At 38.1% G+C, this 20,478-nt stretch overlaps 1 protein-coding gene across 1 annotated transcript; it reads left to right on the plus strand.

Annotated features, from left to right (window-relative positions):
* Nucleotides 1-1,630: 1,630 nt before the first annotated feature.
* LOC148877893 (uncharacterized) lies at nucleotides 1,631-13,824 on the plus strand. Its single transcript, XM_088946126.1, has 13 exons — nucleotides 1,631-2,007; nucleotides 2,339-2,452; nucleotides 4,464-4,574; nucleotides 4,663-4,725; nucleotides 4,845-4,958; nucleotides 5,030-5,179; nucleotides 7,408-7,485; nucleotides 7,557-7,778; nucleotides 7,865-7,951; nucleotides 8,526-8,645; nucleotides 12,750-12,842; nucleotides 13,111-13,339; nucleotides 13,516-13,824. Exons 1-12 carry the CDS (start codon nucleotides 1,843-1,845, stop codon nucleotides 13,168-13,170), a joined length of 1,377 nt encoding a protein of 458 aa, XP_088802252.1. The 5' UTR covers nucleotides 1,631-1,842; the 3' UTR covers nucleotides 13,171-13,339; nucleotides 13,516-13,824.
* The last annotated feature ends 6,654 nt before the right edge of the window (nucleotides 13,825-20,478 follow it).

Below are 20,478 nucleotides of genomic sequence, written 5' to 3' on the forward strand. Positions count from 1 at the left end.
TATAACTCTTCATTGGATGTTACTCTTTTATATGATTTTTTTTTGGGAGGGGAAGGGGGGTAATTGTATTAAACTATTAAGTGTAGTCCTTTTTTTTGGGTCAAGTTTAGGTTCAAGGGCTTCTAACAATTTCCTGATATGAAGAAATTAATCATAAGAAATAATATGGCTTTCCAAACGTTGTTGCATGTTCTTTAGAAACAATTTGCCAAATAAGTCAGTTATTTTTTAAGAATAAGAAATAAGATTTTGTTTCCGAACAAAAATTTCTCAAAGAACAGAAACAGGTAGGAACATGTCGTATGCATGGGCCCAAGTTTTTTTTTTGGTAAACTGCAATTCATTAAACCAAACAAATGCATTGGAACAAAGGAAGAGGGTACAATAATTTATATTTTTTTGGGCCAACATGCAAGAAAGCGTAGAATTGAAATTTTTTGATAAAACTGAAGAGAGATTGGAGCAGCCCAAAACCAATATAATCGAAATTAGACTGGGTCGCTATTGAGGAATTCTGGATTAGGTTGGAAACTTGGGTTAAGGTAAACCGTGACAAGTTACACTAAAATAGTAGAATATTAGAATAGGTTTTAAAAAATGATTTGGAAATGGAATTGTTCTGACCACTGGTTTCTGGATTAATAATTCGATTATTCGATTGAATGGATGACCCATTTTAATAAAAAATTTTAAAAATAATTAAAAATAAAAAAGATAATAACCATTAAACGAGTCAATAAGTTAAACGGTTCAACTGCTTGAATCAATAAATCGTTAACTTATTCAACGGTTTTTTGCCAAGAATTAGATTTGGGATAAAATAAAACCAATTATCTGAACGATTTTCAAGTCAAATGGTCCGACCATCCAAGTCAACGGCCGTTCGAAAACCATGTTAGAATTTATTCTGATTAGGGTTGGGGCTTTTAATTCGCCTTTTGGCGAAGTCTGTTATTGTGGGTTTAATTCAATCCGGCTTGATTGTTGAAGTTTGAATTCTCTACAATTCTACTGGTAATACAGAGCCAATCCAATCAAGTGCTGCATGGATTTCTGATTTGCTCAAGTCACCTACAGTTGTACTCGAAGCACAACTTTACTCGATTCTTACGAATTAAAAAACTCTGCGTAGCCGCACATTGGGAATATTTTCGTGAAGAGTTGTTTATTCTCAATGTGTGGCTGACTTCCAATGCTTTTAGAGCGTGTACAGAGTTCTTGCAAGAATCAGAGAGAGAGAGGGGAGGACGGAGGAGGAGAAACACGTGTGAGCTCTACAGCGTACTCTGTCTCTGTGAACATCTAAACTGAAGGACGGAGCAGGCCAGCTGCCTCATGGCTGACAAATCCCAAGGACGTCACTGCCCAAGTGTGAAGTGCCCACTGCCCAGTCACCATCCTTCACGTACATAATTTACATCCCATTCCCACCTGATTCTGTTATGGGCCTGGGCTTGGGCCTGATGCCCTTTCATCCTTTTTCCATTTTACTATACCAAAAGTCAAATGTTAGCAAAGCATCATCACCTCGTCAGTTTCATCTTTTCTTGACATATCCTTGTCTCCCTCCAAAATGCCAAAACTGCCCTTTATTGGGCTATCAATTTACCATCTTGGGACATGGGACTATGGGAGCTGAGCACTTGAGCTTGAGGTGAGGCCCATCTGACGTGGTTCCGAAATTTCAAACTGCTCAGCTCACACCTCACAGCAGATAAAGCACAACTATCAAAGCAGCAGGCACTCCTTCAGTCCTTCACTCCAAATCCTCTATGGTTCCCGGACGATATTCTAGTACCACTCGGACCACTGCGTGAGACGTGTCTCCCAGTTCTCGGAACAATGTGGGTCTTATCCTGCGCCACCCCTACTTATCCTACACTTCCCGGTAGAACAACAACCTCCACATCCTTGGTTTCGGTTCGTTCGAGCTCAAGAGCTTTGGTTTCAGTTCGTTCCAGCTCTCAAGACTTCGTCCCCGCTCACCATCATCCCTTCGTTCCAGAGGTAAAGTTCTTCGATTAGCCGTGAATCTCTTTCTCCATATCCCAAACGATAATATTTGTTTTTGTTAACCTTCTGATTGGAATTTTAAGCTCAGAATTCAATGCTTTTATTAATTTAGGAATCATCATACTCTATCTGCCAAAGCCTAAGACGAGATGCTATTTAGTGAAAAAAACCTAGAAGCTCAAATATTCCCGCCCATCTAATATGTTGTTAAACGGTTAAACCTCGTAAATAACCCTTGTCACCCTTGCTGGACACTTGAAACCTGATGTACGTCTTACGGATTACAAATTTAATTTGCGTATCTTAATTTTGTACTGGAATTCAGGTTGCAGAAGCAGTGGATTCTCTGTACTCAGAGTTCAGAGCTGTGGATAATCTGGTGGCGCGAAATACCATCCGTGTTCTTAAAGCTTATCAAAATGCCCGGGTTGGATCTCATGTAAGCGAGATTTTTCAACTTAAACCTCAAATACAAAACTCGATCTTTTTGAATACTGTTCCGTACCATGACCTTTAATATTTTCAATTGATGCACTGTTGATAAATTCAGAAATGTAGAAAGTTCAAAAATTTTAGTTGAACACTTAATAGAAATTTATCATTGCTTTATACACTTCTTTTAATATGAAAACTCCTTTAGTTTCAAGTATACAATAATTAGTTTCAAAGGAATTTTAGTCCTCTTATGTTGAGCGAACTGTGGAATGCAATGTTACTAAGATGCTTTTAATACGTAGGCTATACATGATTATGATAGTCTATTCACGTTTTATTTGTAGAGTAAGCAGTCCAACCCCCAAAAAACACTTAAAGTCGAATTGTCAAGATGGAAAGAAAAGAGTGAACAATAAACACTATTTGTGTGTAAGGCATTGGTAATGTCAACATCATATTTTTCCATTTACCATTCCATTAATGTATTATCTCACCAGGTGTTGAGTGGGTAACCGTGTTATTGTACACTGTATAGTAAGAGGGAAGAGTATACACTATTTGAGCATAAATCATAACATGTGAGCAACGTTTGTCACTATTTTTTCATTTTATATTTGATATATGATCTCTCAAAGTGTTGAGCACTTGAGCTAGGTAACTACATTGTTGTTTAGCTATAAATCAGTAGATGATATGAGTTATCTTGGTCTTGAATCTCTCTCTCTCTCTCTCTCTCTCTCTCTCTCTCTCTTTCTCTCTCACACACACACGCACACATTTGAAGGAACCTAAGTGTAGCTCCAATAGGTGATAAAACGAGAGAAAGTAGACTAAGATGGTTTTGTCATGTGCGGAGATGATTATTGATTATCTACAGCATCCATAAGAAGAGGTGATCTATTACAAGTTGAAGGGGCTAGAAGAGCTAGCTGACCAAAATGGACATGGGTTGAAGTGGTAAGAAATGATTTAAGGGCTCATTATTTAACAATGGATGTGATACTAAACAGTGGCGAAACAGGATTCAAGTAACTGATTCCATATAGTTGGGACAAGACTTAGATGATGATGATGATGATCCCTTTCTCCCTTGTCCATTATCATGGTGGCAAAGACCTTCCATCACTTAAGGCTTGAGAGTAGAGAACCAAGAAGGAAATTATCATGGCTTACGCAAACAAGGGCAGAAATAGTGTGGACAAAGTTTGATTTAGCATGTTCTTTTGTTATGGAGAGAATGGCTTTGAAGTAGTCCTAAATAGTGTTTCCGACCTGTTGTTCACCCCAGCTGGTTGGATTGGTGGTCCAGTCAAAATTCAGGTTGGGGTCAACCTTTATCCTGTCTGGTCACAAAAAAATGTTGACTTGGTAAACTAGTGAGCTATTCACCAGGAGGGAAAAGCAGTTCAGCCTTTGGGCTGGATTTAAAAACGTTGTTCCTAAAAGCTTAGCCAAACTCCCCCCCTCTCCCCCTGATATTGGGTGGATAATTTTTAACTAACGTGGAGCTCTAGTTGTTGCTTAGTTTTAGTTTTAAAAAGGCAATGTTAATGGAGACCTGATACTATTAATAGTTCAGTGAAAAAAATGATCCTTATTGGAGCTTGGGGATCTCTCTCTTTACCCCACACATACATCAGAATTCATATGGATGTGATCTTTTCATATATTTTTTTTGACCTAATACTTGAAATGATGCCTTGCCCATTCAAGTATTCTGCTATTTTTGGTTGCCCAATTGGAATTGTGTCTTAATTTTTAACACTAGATTCAGGGAATAGAATGGTTTTTCATTTGGTTTGTCATGACTTCTGCTGCTGCTTTGCATATAATCTTTCTAATGAATGCAACACTTTGTTCTGTGGATTAAGTAACTTCTAAGTGTATGTGATTTGATAGCTGTCTCCTTCATCATGATATAATGGGTGTTCTATGCTGGTGTTAATTTTCCTAGCTGTGGTTTATATATTGATCAAGCTGTCTAATGATGCTATTCACAATCTCATTTGCCTTAGCACTTTGCTGGATGCACTGGCTATGGCCATGATGAAGCCGGTGGACGTGAAGCACTTGACAAAACTTTTGCAGAAATTGTTGGAGCAGAATCAGCAATTGTTCGTGCACAGGTTGGCTTATGTTCTTTTTTTTTTGGAAATTTTGTTGGCAGCTCTAATATGTGAGTTGATATGTTGGTTCTGTTCTGACCTTCGGCAGTTCTTTTCTGGTACACATGCTATCACTTGTGCATTATTTGCCTTTTTAAGGCCAGGGGATGAGGTGAGCTTTTAGGTACTTCTTATCAAATAAAAGACCTATATAAATTATAATGTATTGTGGATTTTTTTTTCAACTCATTTTAATTTTAGTAGTCTGATATAGATCAATTCAATTATCAGCTTCTAGCAGTTGCTGGTTCTCCTTATGACACATTGGAGGAAGTTATTGGAATTAGGGACTCTTATGGACTTGGTTCCTTGAAAGACTTTGGTGTGCAGTACAGAGAAGTCCCGGTAAATTACTCAAATATTTCTGTGTTTTCAAAGTTTTAATTTCATTTATCTGATATCAGTCATTTTTTCAGCTTGCAAAGGATGGGGGCCTTGACTGGGATGCACTTAGTTTTGCTGTGAAACCTCAAACAAAATGTGCCCTAATACAAAGATCTTGTGGTTATTCATGGCGCCGCAGTTTAAGTGTAAATGAAATCGGTAGAGCAATAAAGATAATTAAGGTGCACTTTCAATCTTTTGAAACAAATTATGATAGAATGCTATTAGCCCATGCCCTGTTAAAATGAACTTATGCAGATGGTTATGTGCATGTGTCATGGAAGTTGGCTTGTCTGGGGTGTGGGGCGGGGTTGGGATTTACATTTGTCATACCTTGAGCATTATGCTACTTCTGAGTTTCAGAGTTTAAAATTTTTCCTAAATTTATACTTTTTAGTCTTAGTTGACTTGGAGTGGAGTAAATCCAGTTTTCAAGGATGTAATATTCTAAGTCATACATTCAGTTTAATCAAAAGTTATTTGATGAGTTTTGTTGTATTTCATCTGGAAAGTAGAGTACTTGATGATGCAGGGGCTGATCCATTCAGTTACTGGAGGTTATTGAGTTCTTTACTAGGCCCGAAAAGGTTAGTCAATAAGCTCATATTTCTGCTTGGATGAGGATGGTTTGTGATGTACCTCCTCAGAGGCATGGGGCTTTGTTGAAAGCATGATCTGCTAAAGTTGCTTTTAGTTTCTATTTTTAACCAGGAGTTAGTTGCGAATTTGCCATTAGGAGCTACTTTTTTCATACGCTTCCATATTTAGAAGTTAATCAGAATGGAAGTTCCATTTAGTTTTCCTCTATATGTGTACCTCTTCAATGTGATTAGTTATTCTATAGTTGAAAATTTGAATAAGTTAAGTGAATAAGTTAAGATTCTGGTACAAAAATTCCTGTTCTGCAATATGCAGATGATACCCTATTTTTTTGTAATGCTTCACTGGACCAGATTTTTAACCTGAGATATCTTCTCTTCTGGTTTGAGATGGTATTAGACTTGAAGGTGAACCTAGCAAAGAGTGAAATGATAGATGTTGGGGAGGTTCCCAACATCCCTGCCCTGCCCCAATCCTAATTATATATATTATTCGTATTAAATATATATTATTTATATTTTAAAATTTTCTTTTATTCTAAGTAAATTTATTTTTCAAAAAATACTGTTAATTAAAAAATTTCATGGATTTGGGTCCCCATGGGGAACCTGTCTCCATCAGGGATCAGGGGTGGGGGACAACTTTTATCCCTGATGGGGATTTATTTCAAATTTGGGGTCTGGACTGGGGAATATGATCCCTGCCCCCTTGCCATTCATATATATTGGGTCGAAAACTATGTACTCTTGCTTTTCTGTTTCAGCATTAGTAAATACCTTCTTAAAAAATTATATTTTATATGCAAAATAAGTATTTGCACTCATAATACCAAATCATAAAATCATAGCTTAAGATGGTTTTTACTGGTACGGTAAAACTCAAATACAAGGTAGGGCATGTGGATGATATTGACCTGAAAAATGAACAAGTGGTCAATCTAGAATAATCGTCCCCTATCTGATGAATGATATAAATTGACCATGAGATTCCTACATGTGGCAAAATAGTTTGAGTCATCCAGATTCCATAATTGGAGGAAACCTTGCTTATTAATTTGTTTGAACTTTCTGTTTAAAGTATGTAATATGAAACGAATCTACTATTTTGCTTATACCTTTCTTTTGCAGTTTAAAATAGTTTAAATCTATTTTTTTTTCTGGATCTATAACAACCTGAATTTTAAGTGTAGATCTAAATATTGACATATATTTTTTGTCAATATTCTTTTTTTTTAATTTCTTTTGAAGGGCTACACAACCGGGGGGGGGGGGGTAGCCCATCCCCCAACCCAGGCCTACGACCAGCAGGAGACCTTACCGACCAGCTGGTTGGCACCTTGCATCTAAATATTGACATATGGCATGGGCATAAGTCAATGAAAGTGGATTGTGTCAGGAGTTAAGTGGCCTGGTCTAAAGTCAAAGGAATCACTTAATTCAGTCTGTTGACTTGGGGGGTTCTATGCATGAGGGGTCACTGCCAATCTGCCATTACCCAGTTCCCCATGCTTGGGAGTCAACTAAGCATTGCAGGAAAAAGGACATGCAAGTTAGTCCTGTCCTTTTTTGTCTCACTTTGCCCTTGAATTTATTATTTCTCAAGTTCTTAATAGATCACATCTGCGCCCCACAGAGGGCACCCCATGAATGCCCCAAAACATATCCCACTGTGTATTGGGAACATCTCCCACTGAGAACTTTGGGAGATGTTCCCAATGCACACTGAGATGTGTATGTGGGACACCCTCTGTGGGGTGTAGATGTGAATTCCTTAACTTATTCTTACCATTTCATGGATGGATGTCCCGCAGATGCAGAATCCAGATTGTATGGTCATGGTGGATAATTGCTATGGTGAATTTGTGGAAAGCATGGAACCTCCAATGGTGGTATGTGATGAGAATGCTTTGTACTCCTTCCATAAATAAAGGGATGATAGGTTATTGTCAATGATGGGCAGGGTGCAGATTTAATTGCTGGCAGTCTGATAAAAAATCCAGGTGGAACTATTGCACCCTGTGGTGGATATGTTGCGGGAAGGGAAAAATGGGTGAAAGCAGCCGCTTCTCGTCTCTCTGCCCCAGGTCTTGGGGTAGATTGTGGCTCAACTCCAGGTGATATTATGCGTTCTTTCTTCCAGGGCTTGTTTCTTTCACCCCAAATGGTTGGGGAAGCAGTCAAGGTATGAGAGGCAATATGTTATGGGTTGAATTAGTCTTGATTTTCCTTCCATGTGGAGAATTATCACTCTTCTCTTCTTTTTGTCAGGGAAGCTTCCTTATTGCTGAAGTCATGACATCTAAAGGATATAAGGTGCAGCCACTTCCTCGAGTTCCTCGCCATGATACAGTCCAGGTTTCATCTTACTTATCTCTGTTGCTGCCAATGTGCTTGACTTGGCTTTTTAGATTGTTCCACTGGCTAACGATATAATTGGTTGGTTTGGATAAAGGTGCTTTATATTGTCTTCATAGTGTAGTGCCCATTGAGGTAATAAATGAAACAGCTATATTATATGAAAATTTGGATTTTACAAGAAAATTATTACTAGATTTCTGAAAATTATTGAATTAAACAAAAAAGAGCTATAGATTGAGGCAGCCTTACTACTAAAAGAACTTTTCACAAACCTTTTATTCTTAAGAAAAATAATCCTTCAAGGAAAACATATTCCATTTTATCCTTGCTTTTCCATTTAAATTTTGTATTTGATCTGTATGTGCATTCTTTTTGTATTCTTCTCCAGTCTGATCCTGATCAATTAAATTCTTAGTCACATGTCTTTTGTTTAATGAAGAAAAGATTATGATACACAAGCTATTTCTTCTTTCTTTCTTTCTTTCTTTTTTTTTTTTTTATTTGGTTTAGTTCTTTTGTACTCTTGTTGAAAGAATTTAGAGGTGTGACTCATTATGATGCTGCATTTCAGGCAATACAACTTAGAAGCCGAGAGCGTCTTCTTGCTTTCTGTGAGGCTGTACAAAGAAGTTGTCCCGTAGGATCTTTTATAAAGCCAGTTGCAGGTTCGACTCCTGGATATGCATCAGAGGTTTGTCTGTTTTGATTTCTTCAATCAGTTGTAGATATGGCCTTTGAGGGGATTGATTTCATGAATCTTTATCCTACTTTCTACCTTCAAGTATAATAGCAGGGATTCTAAATGCATTTGAGGCACATTTGCTGAGATCAGAATTCCAGAACATGCCAAGAAGGTTTTGTGCCTTCTAACTTTCTTGGCATGAAAGACATTATTCCAATTGGATACACATGGATGGTGGGTGATGCCATTTGATGATCCAACCTTTGAGTTACATTACTGTAAAAAAAACTAAACCACAATGATGTTAACCATCTAGACTCAAACCTGCATTCTCATGCTTGTCAGCTAAAGATTTAACCATCACATAATTTTGGACACTCAGAAGAAATATGTTGTATGATCTAATGGATAAAAACTAACAATTTGACGGTTCTAATAGTCTGATCTGTTTGTTCCTTGTACACTTTAAAGATATATGTTCCCACTAGATCCATACATTTTGTTTGAGGTTTGCTGACTCTAGTTATGATCTGCTATTATGGTACCATAGTTTTCAAGGCGCCAAGGCGAGGCTAGGCGAACATGGGGCGCCCAGGCACCTAGCCCTCATCTAGGCAATGGAATTTAAAAATAAGAGACCGATGGATTTCTACCCCTTCTGAACTAGTTTTTTTGGTGTTATGTATTCTGCACTTACTTTTGTGCTTGTGTTTTTTGCAGTTTTGCTTGATGAGAACAAGTACTAAAATAAAAGAAGAAAATGAAGAAGAAAACTTGGGGGCGGAGCTCCTGTTCTAGACCCAGAAAAGTTGGTGAAAAAAATTCCAAAATAAAAGAAGAATATGAAGAATAAAAGAAGGGGCGGAGCCCCTGTTTCAGACACCAATAATGAGAGAAAAAGCTGAAAATAGACAAAATTTAAGAACAACAGAAGGGGGTGGAGCCTTTGTTTTAGTCCAATAAAGTGATTCAAAAAACTTGGGGAAAAGATACAAAAAGGAAGAGAAAAATGGGGCATAACCACTGTTTTAAACCAGGAAGCAGAGAACGAAACGAAGAACTGTGTGGGAACGATGGAGGGCTGTTGTTTTCTCCTCTTCCTTGGTTTGATTCTTTTGTCAAAGTGAAACCCTCGAAGATTATTTTGATTTTTACTTTCCTCACAACAAAAACATGATAACATGCAACCTTGACAACTATGTATGGTACCTAGATTTTTTCCCAGTAAGCATCTATCTATGCTACTGAGACAGACTGGGAGATGGCTTGTACTGAATTAGATAAAAAATTAAAATATCTGATTTGTTACTGATCAAGAAAAAATTGGAATATTCTATGCAAAATGTGAATGGATGACACTGCAATATGAAACCTTTTATTGAGTCAACCTTGCTTCTACCCAAGCTTGATTCGGACCAATCTTGAACAGAGCGCAGATTAGAAGCTCATTTGCTTGAGACCTTTTGAGGAGTTTGGACCAGTGCTTTAAACCTGGTCCTGGAGGTTGAACCACTTCCCCCTGGGTCAATGGGTCAACCCATGATGTCATTATAAAAAAATTCAAAAATTAAAACAATAAAAACCAGAAGCTCATTGAACAGGTCAGATGGCTCAATGGTTCAAAAAAATCTGGGTCTACAGATCATTGACTGAGTCAACAGTTTTTTGGTAAGATAGTGGGCTAACGGTTGACCTGAACTGTGATTGTGACTCTGGGCCACTGGTCTGACCACCTGGGTTAATGATGGCTTGAAATAACTGGTTTGGAACCTTAATGTTTCATATGGTGAAAAAGCTAGGGAGCCAATGGTTTCCCAATTAGGCTTCTACAGAAAATGTTGGATATCAACTCAAGAACCTTCAACACATCTCAACCAAGGTTCAAAATATCGATATGGCCAATATGCCTGTAGGGGTGTATTGGCCTGTATCGAACCTCATTTCTCTTATTTTTTTAGTTTTTTTTTTAACATGGTTCAGAGGGGTCGGTTTAAGGCCTGTCTACCCTTTGAACCGGGTTAAACCCCGAAACACCCAAAATTTCAAACCTTGATCTCAACCACCATACTTTTGCATTCATGGACAAGTTCCCCAAGCATCAGCTGGTTCCCACCAACTCCATGACTTATTGGGGCCATCAGGTATTTGGGTGGGTCGGGGGGCATTTAGGTACTCTACAGAATACTATAATTCTTCAGGCCTGGATGGTTCAGGACATCTATCAGGGTGGAGATATGTAGCCGCACCAAGTCTCAGATTGATGCTCTTCTTTAGATCCTAGAAGTTAGAACTTTACCTTTCACCATTTTATGGGGCTAGATAATAGGCATCAAAATTGAAAATATTATTTAGCTAGTTCCTTGTCAGCCAACTCTATAGTTGACAAGTTAGCAAGTGGAGTGGGGAGGGATGAGTTATAGTTGGAGGTCTTTCCCTGCAGTGATCAGTTTTTGGTTCATGATGTATTGTCATTGTTGAATCAGCACCTTTGTTTGCATATTGTTGACATTTGATTTGGTTTATTCTCATAATTTGGTGGAGTAGATGATCTTATTCCACACTTATTTTCTTGAGTTAATGCACTATCTTGGTTGGCCCACATGGGATTAAAAAAGCATTTGGATATTGCTACTGCTGACTTTATACATGGTGGAGGAATTCCATGTGCAGGTTTTTCTTACTGGATTAGCCAACTTAGCCTTTATTGCTTTGACCTCCAAAGAGCAGAGGTGATGCCCAATATTATTGGCCCATTAGTCCATTTGGTATCAACTGTATGATAATTGCTAAATTTTTGGTTGGTAGAATGAAGGGCCATGGTGCTCATCATTTCCATGTATAAAGGTGCATTTCTGCAAGAGAGAAAGATGCTGAATAGCATACTTATGTTGACTCTGAAAGACATGTGAAGCAGAGTTCACGTAAAATGGTCCTAAAAAAGGCTTATCACCATATGCCTAGTGGAGCTTTTTGATTGCCTACCTTAGTATATGCGGTTTGAGCATAAGTGGAGGAAATGGCTTTGGGTTTGTATAATAAGCTTCATTCTTGATATTGACTGATGCTGGTAAAAACTGCACTCTTTAATCTTCCCATCTACTTCATGTCTCTATTCTCAATGGTGGCAATGTTATTTGCAGACTTGGAGAAGAAAGAGTGATTTCATTTGTGATGATGGCAGGGTTCTAATGATTAGTAGAGTAATTTACTTACCTAGTTAAATGGATTAAGTTGTGTACCACCAGCAAACACACTGGTGTAGGGTTAGGGCACTTCAAGTTAATGAATAAGGTTCTTCTGTGTAAGTGGCTTAGAAGATTTGGTTGTTAAATTAATTTACTTTTCTATATATTATTATCAGTAAAATCAAGAAAAAGAAACTTGCATAACCTTTGTTCCCTTTGTGTTGCTAGTGAGGTGTTGCAGTGTCTCTACTCTTTGGGGGTGAATTTCTGGTCAACTTTAGAAATGGATTATGTAATAGGTGTTTAGGTCTTTTTTTTCCTGTTTCAGAGGAACAATGCATTAATTTTTATGATTTCTGCTGTTTTTGCTGTATATTGATGCCTTGTCACCACTTCACATCCTGAAGCCATTGTATAGTCTTTCCTTTCTCTCTCACTTATAAAAAACTTTTTGATTGTCAACTGGTTGTCCAAGAGATCTGCCACTCATCCAAGCTCAGTCCATAAAGGGATTTTGTAGGAGTTATATTTTGTGGAATCTAGTCCTTTCCACTGCTGGCCCACTTAAAGGAAAAGGAATAAGCAGATCTTCAAAGGGGAGATATGTATAGAGGCTCTACTGAAAGGGAAGATGAGAAATTATATTCAAGATTCATATATGAGGTTGCATGTTTTAAGGGACATTTAATTTTTGGCACAAAATGCTTATTGACCTTTTCTTGTTTATCGAGTACTTATATCTGGTCTTTTGTTGATTAAGCCCCAGTTTATGATTTCTAGCAGCCTACTAATTTGTTATATTGCTGTTTCTTTTCTTTCCTTCCAGTTGCTTTTCTTTTCTTTTGTTGTTATCTCCATCTAGTTTAGATGTTAGATGTAATAGGCAGATATTGTTTGCATCTTAACACTTGGTTGGATAATGGATCAGGTGGTATTTGCTCATGGAACATTCATTGATGGGAGCACAAGTGAGCTTTCATGTGATGGACCATTGAGGGAACCTTTCTCAGTTTTTTGTCAGGTATTTGCTTGATTTTTTGTTGTATTTCCATTGGGTTAAGCTGAAACCTTAATAGCAAGAAGTGGGGATTTCAGAATAAAGAGGCAATTTGATGTCATATGTAAATCTTGAGATTCCGAAAGTGCTGGTACCAAACTGGGACAAAGCTAAATGGTAGAAACATGAGGTGTATGTACTCTCGAAGGGGACCAGCATCTGTCATTAGAAAATTGCTAGTGTCTAAAATATTTACTTAGCTTCTGAAACCTGTTTTTATTAACTAATGCAGGGTGGCACACACTGGACTCAGTGGGGAGTTGTTTTAGGAGAGGTTTTGAAATCCATATGAATCATCAAATGAATTTGGAGAGATGAACTAGCAGGCACTGCATCATTCCATTGTGCCAATGAGAGTTTCCACCATCAAGAAAAGGTATTCATGATGTTGAGGGGAAGACGCAAGACTTTATTCAACTCTGTTATCACAAATTGGAATTCTCCTTCAATCTTTGTTAAAGGTAAAAATATACCACTGGAAAAATTAGTCATGTCCCGAAAAAGCTTGATCTTGCATAAAACCTATAATGCAGTATCAGGCAAAATTAGTGTCCGAACTTGGGTTAATTTGGCCGAGTTTGTTCAGACTTTAAAGCATGTTTTGCTGACCTAATCATCTTGTGCAATAACTGTTCAGGAAAGTTACTGCTAGTTGAGGTTCATCTGAGTAGAAGAATCCTGCCACGTTGGATATCCACAAGAGCTGATGCGGACCCTTAAAGATGGGAAAGCTGGATCTTTTGGAGATGGTGGTTTAATCTGAACTGTTAAATTTGGCGCCGATGATTTTTGGAGGGTTATACGTGCATTTATTTTTTATGGTTGCTAACACAGTTCCTAGTTAACAAAAATACCCAAATCAAGACCAGCATTGAAAGTGTTTTAAAAGGCCCAATTGCATATGGGCTTTTTGACCCAAAAGAAAAAAATTACATATGGGAGTTAAGTTGAGTGGGGGTTGTAGTAGAGTTTGATAGATAGACTTAATTGAGCACGCTTATTGTTTATTTCACGGACTCGCAAGGTACCCTTCGACATGTTCTCATAAACTTGTTCCTAAAGTCATCTGGGCTCATTAAAAGGCCGATGTCGATGATGGATGGTTTTAAGTTTAACTAACCGGTCCAATTCTGTCCGTACTCCCAACTCTCCTCTCCTGGCCAAAAAGTGAATTATGATTACTGGTCTTCAGTCTTCAACGCTAATATAAACCGATGGGCCACTACATGGGCCGGTGTGATCTTGTCGACATTGTATAGTAATGTGCTTAATGATGGCCACTAAATGAACATGGAAAATACAAATATGTACAGTGTAAGGCCTTCTTTTTTGCATTTATACTGCTTTCAAACTGAGCCTAAGTTTATTTTCCTTTGAAACTGTATTTGAATCGATTTATTTAATGGGGAGACTTTGGGATTTTTCCTTCTATAATACAAGACATGATATCAGGAAAACTTATAGCCAATCACCAGGTATTATAAAGTGGTAACTGGTAACCTATGAGGTGATATTCATCAAAATTTGTCCAGGTTTTGATGGGTCAAAGCTTCTGTTATCATGCCTTTTCTGATTTTTGACACAGTTTAGAAGAAATACAAATATAAATATGTAGAGTGCAAAACCTTATATTTTGTATATATTTATATTTATATTTTTTTTTACATTGAAACTAGCTCAATTTGTAATGAGTTCAAATACAAATATATAGATTACAAAACCTTGTATTTTATCGTATTTTTTATTTATATTGTATATATGTCTACTCTTTTGGAACTGAGCCTAACAGAAAAAAGAAAACTGAAGATATTTGATGGTATGTTTTTGGTAGGCAAACAGGAACTACACAAGGAGTCCAGATCTCCTATCCACGTCTACTTACATGAGGTCACAATTCATAACATACATGGAGAAATATTTCATGCAGGGTTGATATTCCCAATGTAAGGGGATAGTGTTTCGTGTGTAGGTGTGGACAGAATTGTCGTGGGCAAAGAGATCCCGGAGTCCTACACAAGTCGTGTAGTCTGACCCTCATCCAACCCCCGAGTCGTCATGCCAAGTTTTATGGACTCCAGATCTGCTCCTCAACATCTCCCATATTTATGTTATATGTGTTATGGTTCATGGCCAATGAGATCGGTGTGAGGTGCGCTCTCTAATGTAATCCCAATTCAGTTTTATGGCTATTATCTAGCAAGTGGAGCTCCACTGGGGGACGGGGTATGTTTAATGAGTCCGATCTTAATGATATTGATATCAGCGATGAGGTACAATATCCATGCTATTGCTCTGCTTTCTTTTTTTATCATAAATCTTTGGGGAAAAAGAACTCTGTTTAAAATGCATAAGCTGCTTCCTAACATGAAATATAAATACCGAGTTCATTGCTCCCTTGTAGTATCAGAAGCACTAGAAGTTACCCAAATAATCATCTAGTTGTTTTAGGGGGGGTGGATGGGTGGGTTAAAAAACGTATCTCCTCGAGTAGAGCATCCTCCACTTACACAAAATCGGTTTTTTTCTGCTGGCCCATGTTTAAAAATCTGGAAAGGCTCTTGCATCAAAACCAGATTGGTACCCAGGTTAATGAAATGCTTTTGCCCTCCCTCTTCTCTTCCTTTGATCTGGGTTTGTTTGTCGTGCCTTTCAGATGTTGAAAATAAGTGGGTTAAAAGGGCTGTCCCGCAACAGCCCCTAAGGTGCCAATGAGAATTTTCAGTTGGAATTGTCAAAGGGTCGGGTCTCCCGGGACAATTCTAAATCTGCTAAAGACCCTTAGGGGTGAACAAATAAATATTTGCTTCCTCTCTGAGACCAAGACTTCACTTCTTAGGTGTTGGAGGAAATTGAGAAGACTTTGGGAGTGGAATTGCTAGGGGGTGGATGCCTATGGGTATAAGGAGGGACTGACTCTATTATGGGAAAAACAAATTAAGCTCACAATTATTGGAGCTGACCAAAACTTTATCCATGCAAGAATCTCAGATGATAACCTTGATGATTGGTATTGCTCTTTTATTTATGGTGAGCTAAAGCTAGCAATAAAAGGACTTTCTTTGAAAAATGGCAAAATTTCTCCTAGTTGTCTATAGGTCCCTGGCTGTGTGTTGGGGATCTGAACATGTACGCAGCAAAAACAACAAACAGAGGGGAAAGCCGGCAAAGAGGACAGTCATCCTCAGAAATAGGAAGGTGATAGCTGCTTGTGGTTTAAACATTCTAGAGAGTTAGTCAAACAAAAGGCAAGGGGCAGAAAATGTAAGAGCCAAACTGGATTGGGTTCTCTCAAATGCAGATTGGAGGCTTCTGTTTCAATATTTTGGAGTTAGGATACTACTAGCCTCGGGATCAGACCATTTTCTCCTTGTTATTGATAATGAGTTCTCTCCTGCTAAGAAAGCGAGACGTTTTAGATTCGTGGAAGCCTAGATGACCCATAGTGACTGTGTACTATTTATCCAAAGATGCGGGAAACCTAATTTTTAGGCTCAAATCAATGTAATTTCAAGGATAAATGTAAATTTCTCCAACAAAATTTCCAAATGTGGAATAGAGAAGTGTTTGGGAACATCCAAAGTAAGATAGCTGCAACGAGGGAAGCCCTAGCCAGAGAAATGAATGACATCAGAGATGATTTTAACATAGAAGTAGTGAATATGTTGCAAGACCAACTTGACTCTTGGATGAGAAGAGAAGAGATGTTGTGGGCCCAAAAAACTAGGGTTAATTGGCTTAGTCTAGGTGATAGAAATACCAAATTCTTTCACATCCAGACTATTAAGAGAAGGACCAAAAATTCAATTTCCAAAATACAGGACTCCAATGGAATATGGGTTGAGGGTGAAGATAGGATCTCCGAAATTCTAGTTAACCATTTTGGAAGCATCTTTAAATCTTCAAACCCTTATGGGGATTTGCTGAATATGGTGACCAGTTTTGGTAATAGTAGATTGATAGAGGATGCTAGGGACTTGCATGAGAGAGATATTACTGAGGAGGAGATTACTATGGCTTTGTTCCAAATGGGCCTTAGGAAGGCACCTGGACCAAATGGCTTTCCAAACTTTTTCTTTCAGAAATATTGGGGCATTGTGAAGGAGGATGTTTTTAGGGTTGTTAAGAGTTTCTTTCACTCAAGCCACCTTCTGAGGGAACTGAACACAACTTATAGGCCCATCAGTCTGTGCAACACTATATACAAGATTATCTCCAAAGTTCTAGTGAACAGGCTAAAGCCAATGCTAGACACCATTATCAGCAAAAACCAAAGTGCCTTCATTCCAGGCAGAATGATAACTGATAACATCCTCATTGCTCATGAACTCATTCATCATATGAGAACCTCAAAGGGTAAGAGAGGGATGATGGCACTAAAACTTGATATGAGCAAGACTTATGACATATTGGAATGGCCTTTTCTTGAAAGGGTCCTTCAAACTCTAGGTTTTGGTCCAAAATGGATACACTGGGTAATGGAATGTGTTACCACAGTAACTTACCAAATTCTGGTGAATGACTCCCCTTTTGAAAAAATCATCCTGAAGAAAGAGATAAGACAAGGAGACCCTCTTTCCCCTATCTTTTCATTTTGTGTTTTGAGATGTTCTCAACTAGCCTAACAGACCTAGTGCAAAATGCAAAATTGTCAGGTATCAAGTTAAATGCTCATTGTCCTATTATATCTCACATCTTCTTTGCAGATGATAGCTACACCTTTACTGGAGCCTCCCTCCAAGAAGGTGCCCATGTGGTGGAAGCAATTCGAAATTATGAAAAGGCCTCCGGTCAACAGGTGAATTTTGCAAAATCTGAGGTTTTTTTTAGCTTTAAAGCCCATCATAGATTCATGAGGATAATAGCAAAAAGTCTAAAAATCAAGCTTGTTAGGAGCCCATCAAAGTATTTGGGCTTGCCAACCCAGATGGGCAAATCCAAAGAAAATCTTTTCTCCTTTTTGATAGAGAGGGTGCAGAAGAAAACAAATGTCTGGAATGAGAGGTACCTTACCCAAGCAGGCAAGGAGGTGCTCATGAAATTAGTGGTTGTTGCCATCCCTGCTTACTCCATGTCTTGTTTTCTTCTCCTAAAGAAAATTTGTAATGAAATTAACAAGCTCCAAAGGTCCTTTTGGTGGGGGAAAATTCAAATGAGAAAAGCAAGATTCATTGGCTTTCTTGGAAGTCCTTAACAGAAAACAAAGGCAATGGTGGCCTTAGCTTCAGGGAACCTCATTGTTTCAATGTGGCTCTCTTAGCCAAGTTAGCCTGGAGGCTAGCAAATAAAGAAAATAGTCTGTGGGCACAAGTAAATCAAAACAAATATTTCATAAATAAAAATTTTCTTAGGGACAAGTTGCCTATACGTGGCTCCTAGGGGTGGAGGGCTTTAGGGTTATGGGGCCAAATCCTAGACCAGGTACTCCTCAATTTGTCAATGAGCTTATTGATTTTGAGAATAGAAGATGGAATGCTTAAGTAATCTAGGGTTGCTTTAGTGGGACTATTGCTTACCAAATTGAAAAGATCAATTTAGCTAGGGGTGAGTGGGATGATGTTTTAGCTTGGATCCCGGACACTAAAGGTAATTTCAGTGTCAAGTTGGCCTATTTTCTGGCAAAACAAATTTAGGTTTCAGAGAACAATGTGACTAACCTTTTGCCAAGAAGTACTCTATGGCAAGCAATTTGGAAATTACTAGTGGAACCGAAAATAAAATCTTTCCTTTGGAAATGCTGTAGGAACGCTCTCCCAGTTAGCTCTAATCTGGTCCAAAGCAAAATTATCAACTCTGAGAATTGTAGACTTTGTGGTAAAGAACCTGAGATTGTCTTTCATGCCTTGTGTTCCTATGAGGTGATAAGGAAGGTGTGGTTTGGAAGTTGTTTCAATACAAGAATGGAGGTTTATCCTCCAACTATAAACTTCACTGACTGGTTTGATGGATCCAATCCTGCAAAGTTTCAAAAGAAAACTCAACCTTTCTTCTCCAAAACACAACCTATTTGCTCTGGTTCATTTGGAAAGCCAGAAACAAAGTTATCTTTGATAATGATAGTTCTGATGTGAATCTTATCCTTCCGGATGTTTGTAGGCAATTGTCGCTCATGACAGAGAATTCGAAGAGCTTCTCAGAAGGTATGAGTGTATCTAAAACAACTCGGAGCTGCAACATTTTTTGGGTGCCTCCCTGTGCAGCCATGCAGGTGTTTTTAAGATGAATGTGGATGGAGGTTTCAGACATCCTAGTTCAGGAAGTTTTGGTGCTGTTATTAGAGATCACAATGGTGCTTGTGTGGCAGCCTGCTATGGACCTGTTTTTGTGGCTTCAGCTCTTTAGGCTGAAGCTATTGCGGTTAGGCAAGGCTTAGACTTGGCAAAGGTGGCGGCCTCTCTTTTTGTGTGCTTGAATCTGAATGTTAGGAGATTGTGAATGCCATTCTAAAAGGCTTCTCAGAGGTTCCAGCTACTGTAAAAACCCTGCTAAAGGATATTTTGAGTGTGTTCAAGTCCTTTTCATTTTCCTTTTCTTTTGTGAATAGGAATTGTAATTCCAGTTCTCATACTTTGGCTCAGAGAGGTTTCTAGGATCGGGGTCCATTCATCTTTGACTGCCTTGCTTGGATTCAGTCCCTTGTTAGCTCTGATTCAAGCTAACCTCTCATGAGTCCTTCCTTTGTTTTATTTGCCGGTTAGTTTTTAATGGATGTTTCAATTGCGTATCAAAAAAAAAAAAATCTCATTCGCCATTCCTACCTATTACCCATGGTTCAAAGTATCGATACTATATGCCCCATATCGGACGCATCATATCGTATAGTATCTTTTGAAAAAAAATACGGTACGAAGCACCTGCATTTGGACCCCCAACTTTTTCTAATAATAAAAAACACGTTTTAAACTTCCCAAATAACCAAAAAAAAAACTAAAAAAAATGTTTCGGTCATTTCTAAGTATCGATGCGATACGATAATGCGTATAGTATCGATACTTTGAACCTTGACCCCAAAATAATAATTAAAAAAATTCTTCCTAATACAGTAATACTCAAATTCAATTCCTTCGTTCTCATTCACCTTAAAAAAAATATTCCTTCGTTCTTCCGGTGAATATCCTTTTAAATTTTTGTGTACGACAAATGTCCTCTCCCAGACAGCCGGATCATTTAAACTAATTTTTCTTCAGAAATACTGAGATACTGAGAGAGAGAGAGAGTGTGTGTTCCACTCAGATTTCAGAAGCTCCAAACTTTAATGTGTTTATTAATGGAGGTTTTTTAATAAAAGTTTTCCTTTGATCACCAATCCTCTCTCGACCTTAGCTCTCTCTGCCCTATCTTTCTAATCTGAAACTCGAGACTTCAGAAAAAAAAGAAGTAACAGTTCGACCTTCCGAGGTTCTTCCATGTCATCTTCATTGGACTCATCACTTCTTTAGTACACAACCGTTTTTTATTCTATCAAGCCATTTCTGTCATTTTTTTTTTAGTTTAATATACATATGGCATTTTCCATTTCTTGTTGTCCCTTGAAGCATCTGAATCTTGAATTCGAAGTTTCAGCATGACCGGTCCTCAAATTAGGTTTTCTTTCTATTTCTCT

This window comes from Nelumbo lutea, chromosome 1 (genome assembly GCF_056320005.1).
Source record: "Nelumbo lutea isolate HS-2025 chromosome 1, American lotus-T2T, whole genome shotgun sequence".
In the NCBI taxonomy this organism is placed as follows: Eukaryota; Viridiplantae; Streptophyta; class Magnoliopsida; order Proteales; family Nelumbonaceae; genus Nelumbo; species Nelumbo lutea.

Excerpts from the sequence above, each read along its gene's own strand:
- LOC148877893 (XM_088946126.1), top strand. The coding sequence starts at position 1,843 with ATGTGGGTCTTATCCTGCGCCACCCCTACTTATCCTACACTTCCCGGT. Across the intron at positions 4,575-4,662 it reads CAGCAATTGTTCGTGCACAG|TTCTTTTCTGGTACACATGC; the intron begins GTTGGCTTATGT and ends GACCTTCGGCAG. Across the intron at positions 7,952-8,525 it reads CTCGCCATGATACAGTCCAG|GCAATACAACTTAGAAGCCG; the intron begins GTTTCATCTTAC and ends GCTGCATTTCAG.